General features: G+C 33.6%; 2 protein-coding genes across 2 annotated transcripts in view; one reads left to right on the top strand and one right to left on the bottom strand.

Moving 5' to 3' along the window:
* The window catches only part of LOC18610819 (ctenidin-1), an 842-nt gene extending 381 nt beyond the window's left edge, over nt 1-461 (bottom strand). Inside the window, exon 1 of the mRNA XM_018116638.1 lies at nt 32-461. Within this exon, the coding sequence (XP_017972127.1) occupies nt 32-461 (430 nt within the window). The remainder of the gene's footprint in view (nt 1-31) is intronic.
* Nucleotides 3,960-5,227, top strand: LOC108661065 (citrate synthase, glyoxysomal-like). Its single transcript, XM_018116631.1, has 6 exons — nt 3,960-3,974; nt 4,067-4,123; nt 4,270-4,332; nt 4,551-4,660; nt 4,881-5,000; nt 5,086-5,227. Exons 1-6 carry the CDS (start codon nt 3,960-3,962, stop codon nt 5,225-5,227), a joined length of 507 nt encoding a protein of 168 aa, XP_017972120.1.

Genomic DNA, 9,585 nt, shown 5'->3' with positions numbered 1-9,585 from the left:
CCTCCCCCCCTCCCTCCTCCACCTCCCCCACCTTCACCACCACCACCACCCCCTTGCCCACCGCCATTGCCCTTTGGCTTTCTTTTCTTGTGTGGGTTACCTTTTCCTCCACCCCCTCTGCCATTTCCCCTTCCATTACCCTGGCCACTTCCTCCTCCTCCACCGCCACCACCACCACCACCGCCACCGCCACCTCCACCGCCACCATTTCCTCCTCCTTTCCCACCATTGTTCATATTACTATTGCTTTGGACTAAAATTTCTTCAGAAGAATTTGTGCCTTTGTCCTGTACATCCCTGATGAACATATGGTTCTCACTGGAAACCTTGGTGCTGGAACTAGAATTGAACCCAACAACCCCATTTTCTTGCTCGAAGTCATGCATTCCATCAACCGAACACGGGCTGATCAACGCCACTGCAAGTAGAAACACAAGTCCAAGTTCTCTTGCTTGTTCCATTTTTTGTCTCTACTTGAGAATGCAAGAATTCCCTCCCTCCAATCCTTTTTATACTCTTTGATTGTACTCGTAAAGAAACCAAACTGACAGCTAGAAACAGTCCCCACATGAGCAAACGACCAAGCAACATCTTCAAAAGGCTGCAAAAGTGAGACAAAGAGATGGGAAAATATCCCTTGAGGCGAAATATAATATGTCCCTACCCCCATTTTCCTGTGGCTAATGCACGCTTGAAGCAACACTAAATTATCCACTCTAAACACTCTGATCTGCTCTCTTACTCTTGTTTAATTATATGCTACGACTCAATATTCTATCTGACACAATAAGAAAGTTGTCTGTTTCCTTCGCAAGCAACTATGAACTTGAATTCCAACCAATGAAATGGTTATTTTAGTTCCCAAATAAGCACCCGAAGGAGGGACACAGACCAAACATGATGGGCCATAGTTAAACATTCCAATTCTGAATCTTTTGTAAATACCATTCAGTTGCTTTGGGGATATTGAAAAAGTGGGCCTCATTCATTAATATCAAATGCTATAATTTCAACTCTGTTAGCAACAACATGGGATCATCGAAGTGCATTTGCTTAAAATAATCATAGGCCCGCAGGCATAAAAAGTATTAATGTGAGTTGTGCTACTCTTAGCAAGAACATTTGCTAGTTTATTAGTGTCACCCACCTGATAAAGAAACTAGTGACACATGCTAAGTTTCATAGTGGCCTAATTAGATTATGGCAAACCAGGAGACAGCTCACTTTCATATGCATGGCGAGTTTATATTATCTGCAAAATGAGAGATTTAGTTGAATATAAGCACTTAGGCAGCATTGGAAATAGACTTGCAGACCTAGCTTGAGCAATGCCCTAAACATATCCCATGTGAAGTAGGTGAGGAGGAGGATGCCTTTTGCTTGACGAATAAAATTTGAGGTAGGAGGGGGTGGTGGTGGCCATGTGGTTGAGATATCATGGAGAACTGGGGAATCCATTCCGATTTTAAGTCAAGTGGATGGGTGGTCGTAATTTTGAGGGTGTAACTGTAACTTGCTCGAGTGCAATCCAGGTAAGGTCCCCCAAAGAATAATGTTTACAAACAGTAGACTTGTGCATGTCATCATTTCTCCATGTGACGGAAAAAATTCCCATTTTCTTCAAGCTATTCTTTATTCTTTGGCACTCCCTTTGCCAATTGCCGTGGCCCCTGGCCGAAACCATAGCTGAGGCAAGACTTTTGCATACGCATAATTGCAACATGGTGAAATCGTGGGGCTGATTCTAAACTTTCCTGTTGCAGCCTGGTAAAATTAGCTAGGACTTGTGTTGGCCTACAGGGGAAATCACGGGCTTGGCAGTTTTATTGAAAACGGAGGCATCTCAGTTGAAGCCCAATGGTGAGAGTTACCATTTGAAGCCCAAGCTTTATGAAATGATCAGATAAAGAGTTGAAACAGCTGAGGACTCTGAATCTCCCAGTATGCTGATATTTGTCTTTTTTGGCTAATGAAAAGCAATCTAACGTTCCACGTTTTCTATTGGGTAAAGTTGGAAAGATATTGGAATCATAGACTGGAAAGCACTCGTAATGCTGATAGTGGGATATTATAATAAAGTGAGTGATGAATTAAAGGGAAGAAAAACCCCTTTTATTTCTACTAATTTCTACATCTGTTACAGTAGGGATAATGATTTCCACACTACCAATATTTGAAGCTAAGACCAGAACTTCTAAAACATCCTTATCTTTTGTTTCTTTCATGTTATCAGCAACAAGTTGGATGTTGGACCAAAGGCTGACAGATACTAGTAATCAAAATCTGTAGCTGCACATGGTCCTTGATTCTTACACATCTGTTAGGTTATACAGATAGGTGAAGCCAAGCTTTTGGGCCCCTTGATGAATCTCCAGCACCCAATAAGTCGTGAAGTGTGAACAAGCTAGGCCTGCTCCTCAAGGTTCAGTTTCCATCTATATATATCATTAAGGTTACGATAACAATGAAATAGAACAGTTCCTATATAGAAATAAAATGAGATAAAAAAATAATAAAATATTTATTATATAGTTTAATATAACAAATAAAATGAGATAAAAATTATTATTATAATTTATTGTAGTATTTAATTGATAACAATAATTTTGACATAAAAAAAAGAATAGAAAATAAAAAACAAAAATAGCCTTTATTACATATATAATTATTTATTTTTGTTTGATTTTTTAAATATTAATAATTTAATCTTTAATATTTTAAAATATTAATATTTTATTTAATTTAAATATTATTATGATTAATTTTTTATTTTATTTATTTTTTAAATATTAATAATTGTTAATTTATTTAAAATATTAATAATGGATAATTTCATTATTAGTATTTTATATAAAATTTAAATTTTATTATGCTCATTTATTTTATTTTTATATAGTAATAATTTATAATTTATTTTAAATATTAATAATTGATAATTTAAATATTAATATTTTATTTATAATTTAATATTAATATTTTATTAGAAGTTGGAATCAAGGAAGAGAAGGAGAAGAGAGAAAAAAAGTATTTTATGCAAAAAAGATTATAATTTTTCAAACTTGTAAGGGGTTTTTGAGTTTATTTTTTAACCATGGAATAACTAATACTAGGGAGGTAGTATTAACTATTCCTTAGTGTTAGAGGATTTTAAAGAACAGTATGGTATTAGTTATTTCTTAATTTTAGAGGATTTTAGAGAATAATCATGTCACAGTAATAACTATTTCTTGAGCTATTTCACAGCCAAATAAAGGAACTAAAGTTCCTTAGAAATAAAGGGGGAATGGCTCCCAACCAAATATGCTATAAAATCTTTATATATCTTGGTGAAAAAGGATGATTTGAATTCAAACTCCTTAAATATGAAATTTCAATCTTTACAAATTCTGAATTAATTTTTATTTTTTTTACAGGTGATTATAAAAATAGTGAATGTATTGAAAAGGATCAATAAAACTAACTATATAGTGATATACATATCATTCATACAAAATTAATGTTTAATAATCCAATGAGCTACCTGATGTGATTTCTCGAGTTTGTTTTTCTTTGTATTTGCTGACTTAAACTCAATTTCAAAATCTTGAATCTCAAAATATTCTTTGAACTCAAGTATATGTCCATGTTTTTGATAGAGTGCTTGTCAACTAAGTTCAGTTCCCATGATGTAAGATTAGATTAACTTTGTGACTACTGCCTTGCTACCTGCATAGAAAATAGGGTTTGGTATATACTTTCATCTATATCTTCATTATCTTTTCATCATCACTTTTTTGTTTGTATTTCAACTAGTCAAAAAATTTTCTTTAAAAATTTAAAGGCTTATGGTCTCTTCTCTCTCTCTCTCTCTCTCTCTCATATATATATATATATTTACACTCTGGGGTAACCTTTTACAAAAAGGGTCAGAATAAGGAGGTTTAACCTGATCCTTCTATATATAAACATGCTCTGGCAGTATGGCAAGATTGAAGGCAAGTGTAGTTTTAGCCTCAGATTAGCAGCGAAGCAATTGTGAAAACATTAAAATGTGAACAATTTGCAATAACCTCCTGTTCTTTGTTAGAGCAACGCTATTGGGGTATCTCTTGTTGCCAATGCTTGCTTCGGGCTTAACTTATTGGCAACTTTACTTTTGAATAGCATTGTTAAGACATGAACTTCTACTGTACTGCAGTGCTTTCTAAATAATAATTTAAAAATCTTTATGAGATTATTTTATTCTTCTAGCTTGCCTGGTGTTTGATCATTCATTTATTATTAATGTAGGGCCAAGATCTTTATCGGTCAAAACAAGTGAGGGACAAACAAATAGCACGCATTCTTGGAAAGGTTTGCGCCATTCAATTTCTTTTTCCTCTTTCTGTTTTTTGTTCTCTAAGGAAGTTGATTCTGTTTTATGCTTGATATTTCTTCCACTCTGGTACATGAACTTGTTACTTACATCCTTGTCCCTTCTCTGATGGACCATGCCTATATCTATGGCTTGGGATTGCTACTTATTTACATTCTGTCGAGAGATTAATACAAAATTAATATTTTGTTTGCAGGCACCAACCGTTGCTGCAGCAGCTTATTTGAGGATGGCAGGAAGGCCTCCAGTTCTCCCTTCTAGCACCCTTTCTTATGCTGAAAACTTCCTCTACATGCTAGATTCAATGTATGCACTTTTGCACCTTTAATTCTTTCATTAGCGTATTGGCTAGATTTACAAATTACTTTGGGGAAAAGAAACAATTTCTCTTCTGGTGCTAGATTTTATTTTCGTTGATCATTGCTAATGCTCTTTTATCTTGTCATCCTCATTTAGGAGGCAATGAACACTCATAAGATTAGGCCTTCCTTTGCGTAACTAAGGTATCTATTTAAAAACCTTTCAGGGGCAATCGGTCTTACAAGCCCAATCCTCGGCTTGCTCGAGTGTTGGACATTCTTTTCATACTACATGCAGAACATGAAATGAACTGTTCCACAGCTGCTGCACGACATCTTGCATCAGGGTAGGTATATTAATGTTATAGCACAATTGTGCTAGAACAACCAAAAAATCTTGTATTAAATATCAGAATGTATCTACATTTGCAGTGGAGTTGATGTATACACTGCTCTAGCTGGAGCTGTTGGAGCACTATATGGTCCTCTTCATGGTGGAGCGAATGAGGTATGCAGAAACAAAGTCATAATAAATCCATGGTTATCAGTAGTGGTCTGGAAATTCAANGTATAGGTATATATATATATATATTAATTGCAAGCAAAAAGAAAAAAAATAAGAAAAAGAGGGGATGAAAAGATAATATATATATACACACATCACTTGTTTGAATACGTCCTTATATTCCAGCTCGCATGCTTAGAGATAATGTTAATAATGGTAACTAGGTATAAGAAGGAATTTCAGCAGTATTTATCCAAAAGGTCTTTACCAACTTTTGTGTCATAATGTTTTACCTTTAACTGGAAGGATAGAGGTGATGTATGGATTGACTAAGAAACCAATCTCAAAGAAATGTTAGGGAAAAAAATGTTGGGAGAAACAATCGATTAAGAATGGCAGCCCAAGTAATCAATCTATGAACAATGATCAATAAATAAATTGGAAAAAGAAAAAAGAAAATTGGAAATGATGGGTTTGTTAATTTATTTATTTATATAAATTTTAGCATATGAGTAGAGTAATTGTTATTGATTGAATATACATTAGAATCAACAAATCATGTTCACGTATTTTAATTATGTTATGTAAATTTTAAATATTAACAATTATACAGATAAATATGAATAAAATACGATTAATTAATAGTGTCTGAATTTTGAATACATATGTTTTATTAATATTGTGTATGAGAGTATTTCAAGTTTAATGTTCTATTCTTTGGAACTTTCTAATGGACTAACTCTTAATATAGAGATAATATATGTAGAGACTCCCAATTGAAAAACCTGTTTACTATAAGTCTATTTCGGAAACAAGCAACCCTGGTTCCACTCCTTTCTCCCTTACGAAGAAGTAATGAAAAGGAAAAGGGCGAGACACTAGACTGGGTGCCAGAGAATTTGCTGACTTTTGAGCTCCATGGAGGGCTAGCTGGCTTGCTAGTTTGGAATTAGAAGACTTGGTTTATTAGGAGCCTGTACCTTGTTGCTGTGGGTGCCAGAGAATTTGGTGACTTTTGAGCTCCATGGAGGCCTAGCTGGCTTGCTAGTTTGGAATTAGAAGACTTGGTTTATTAGGAGCCTGTACCTTGTTGCTGTGGGTGCCAGAGAATTTGGTGACTTTTGAGCTCCATGGAGGGCTAGCTAGCTGGCTTGCTAGTTTGGAATTAGGAGACTTGGTTCATTAGGAGCCTATACCTTGTCGTTGTGACAAAGTCACAGAGCATGATCTCAAATTGAATATCAAGCAATGTATTTTAAAGACTCAAAGAATAAGGCAAGGAAAATGTAGGCCTGGACTAGCCCATAGGTAAGGCCAACCAAGCAAGAGTTTTAAATCTCAAATTTAGATAGATTTTATATTTTTATAATAATAATAATAATAATAATAATATTATTATTATTATTAAAAATATATAAAAATTAAGATAATTAATAAATATTTACCTATTCACTCATGTCTAATAAATATTTATTTTCTCTAACTTCTACATTCTTATTAATTCTGAACTAATTATCTTATTTTTTATTAAAAAAATATAAAAATAAAAAATAATTAATAAAATGATATATTCTCTCATTTATTTAATTATATATTTAATAAATCTTAATTTTTTTATCCCTTGTCAAATTCTACAATATTGTTAATTCTCAATTATTTTCTTATTTCAAATCAATTAACAGTAATATGTATTTAATGATCTCTAATAGTTTTTTTTTTGTTTATTTTTTTTATTTTCAATCAATTAACGGTAACATATATTTAATGATTTTTTATAGTTATTTTATTTTTTATAGATAAAATCAATTTTTTTAAAATTTAGAATACCCACTGTTGAATTTTTCTTCCCTCATTTGCTCTTTCTTTTTTTTAATTTTATTTTTTTTTCAAAAAATACATAAAAAGTCTGTTATGCTGTTATGTTCATAAAGTCATGAGTCTTATTTACAATTTGTAATAACCATTCAACATTTAGATGGTATTATTTTAATTTTTATAGATTTTTTTACTTTAATTTGGAGTTTGTATTATATTGTTATATTGTTTTTATTTTATATGATAATTAATTTATTTGAATTAAAAATTTTGATTGTTAATTTTATATTAACTATTTAAAAATATAAAATAATTATAATAATTAAATAATTTTGATACTTCTTAATAAATATTTAAATATATCAAATTAAAAATATAAATTTGATTATTCAAAGTTTAAATTTTTTTAATTTTAATATAAAAATTTATTTAAATATTTAACGTTATTGAGCCGCCCCTTATGTAGGCTACCAACCCTCTTTAAATACATGCATTGGTGTGCTACAAGAAAAGAAGGGAGTTGTAAGATGGAGAAATCCCAAAGACAAAAAAGCTTAGCTTGAAATCTGACATGTTTCCACGTTATCGAATAGTTCCTCTATTTGCCTGTACCTTTCAAAGACATCAATTATTGAAAAAAAAAAAACCCAGTATTTTGAATAGAAAATAGGTTACATCGATGATGATGGGAGCATTATGCAATCAAGAAGAGAGGGTTGACATCTCCATGTAGGAGAAGATAAATACTGCTGGCATTAGCATAATTCATATATATATGTGAGGTCAGATTGATCGTATGGATGAAGTAAGAGCCATAATAGCCGTGAACCCTGGAGCAAGTAAACTTGTAGAATTTAAAAAAATTTGGTTTCAATCACTCACATTCAAGTCTTTGATTTTATGGTTTATGTTTTGAAAATTTCTTGCCAACATGTTTTGTTCAGAAGTAAATTTAATGTCGGCCTGCATAATCAGACCACGTCGTTATCAAGGGATATTGATCAGATCGACACAAGTGTCGCTGTCTCCTTCACACACATGATGATCATAAATACTTGTTAGCGATGAAGACAATGTTTGATGTGAATGTCTTACCGTCCTCGCTTTTCTCATTGATAATTTAATTAATGAATTAGTTGGTAAGAGTCCCTGGATGGGTAAAACTAGCCAGTTAGATCAAGCAAAGTAATCGAAATCCATGGATGGTTTCGTCAGGTTTTTTGAAACTCTTGAAGATTGGGAACTCGGTGTCACAGTTAGGGAACTTGGTCAAATCCTGATGGTGTGGTCAGACACGCAAGCCCTGGATGGCTTTAGTTATGTCCTTCCTCAGATGCTTGAAAAGGGGCATTTTAAGACATAAAAATGCTTAAACTGAAACAAGATAATCATCAAATATTAGTATTGTGTTATGGTCATCGTTCAGCCACAAGTTTTTGGCCAAAAGGGGGGCAAAGCTAACGCAGGACTTACGATGTCAAGCTCATTTTATTGAATTATATGTATTTACCTGATTACCAAAACGATCAGATATTTTACCCTGGAACTGAAGTGCAGATCACCATCATCATCACCAATTTTTATGATAAATGATTTTCTCCCTCATTGGCACCACAATCTTTGCCGTGCCACTACCGTTCACAAGAGGATGCCAATTTCCACTTAGTCCTATCAAATTAATGAACTTTCTTAATCAGGCACACACACCAAAGAAACCTTTGCAATAAGCCAATTGATATTTCAGGAAATTTTGCCCCCCTTCGCCATCCCTTCATGTCAATACCATAATGGGACGCATGCAATATTGGACAAGAAGAGAAGCGCAGACATCCACACCATAATTAGTCTATAGCTTTTGGATAAGCCCGACCAAAATGGGTTTACTCAAACATGTAATTCAGTCACCTAATGAAGCTAGAGTAACATCCAAAAGTTAGGAACACAAGATTGTGGTTGTCAAGTTCAAGGCACTGTTGCTTTCTCGTCTCCGTTTTTACAATGAATTTCGATTCAATATGGTACCTGAAAGTGTCCCCCAAAAAGGGTTTCCAGCCATTATCAACTTGGGATTTCGGAAGAGCAAGCAAAATGTATATCAGTTACGACAAAAGATTCAAAAATGTTTAAGCAAAACTGTCCCAATGGGACAGCCAGAATCAGATAAAATGACGAGTTTTGGCTTTGTAGAAAGACAAATGTCAGAGGCAAGCAGAACATACAGGCACGTGCTTCGAATTTGGACGGCAGATGTCCAGGCTGACCCCATTTCCAACAGGAGCTTAACTGCTTAATCACACAATAAATTTTGATTGGAGAAGAAACAAAAACAAATCGATATTTCCCCATTTCCTGAAAGCTTGATTTCTTCCTGGAGGAAGGCAACAAAAGCTGGATTTGTCTTGTTAGGGATACTTAAAATAAGCTAAAATATACTTCACCCACCTAACCCCCCGATCTCCCAACCAACCTGAAAGTTTATCACTAATAATCCTTATGACCATGCTGATGCTTCAAGACTAACAACCGGCCACCGCCTTTCTTTTACTGCAGAATGAATCAGGCTTTTCCAGATATCTAGAGTCGATATTTCACCCAATAGAAAAAACAAATGT

Source organism: Theobroma cacao, chromosome 1 (assembly GCF_000208745.1).
Source record: "Theobroma cacao cultivar B97-61/B2 chromosome 1, Criollo_cocoa_genome_V2, whole genome shotgun sequence".
Lineage (NCBI taxonomy): Eukaryota > Viridiplantae > Streptophyta > Magnoliopsida > Malvales > Malvaceae > Theobroma > Theobroma cacao.
This window is presented reverse-complemented; position numbering and strand designations above follow the sequence as displayed.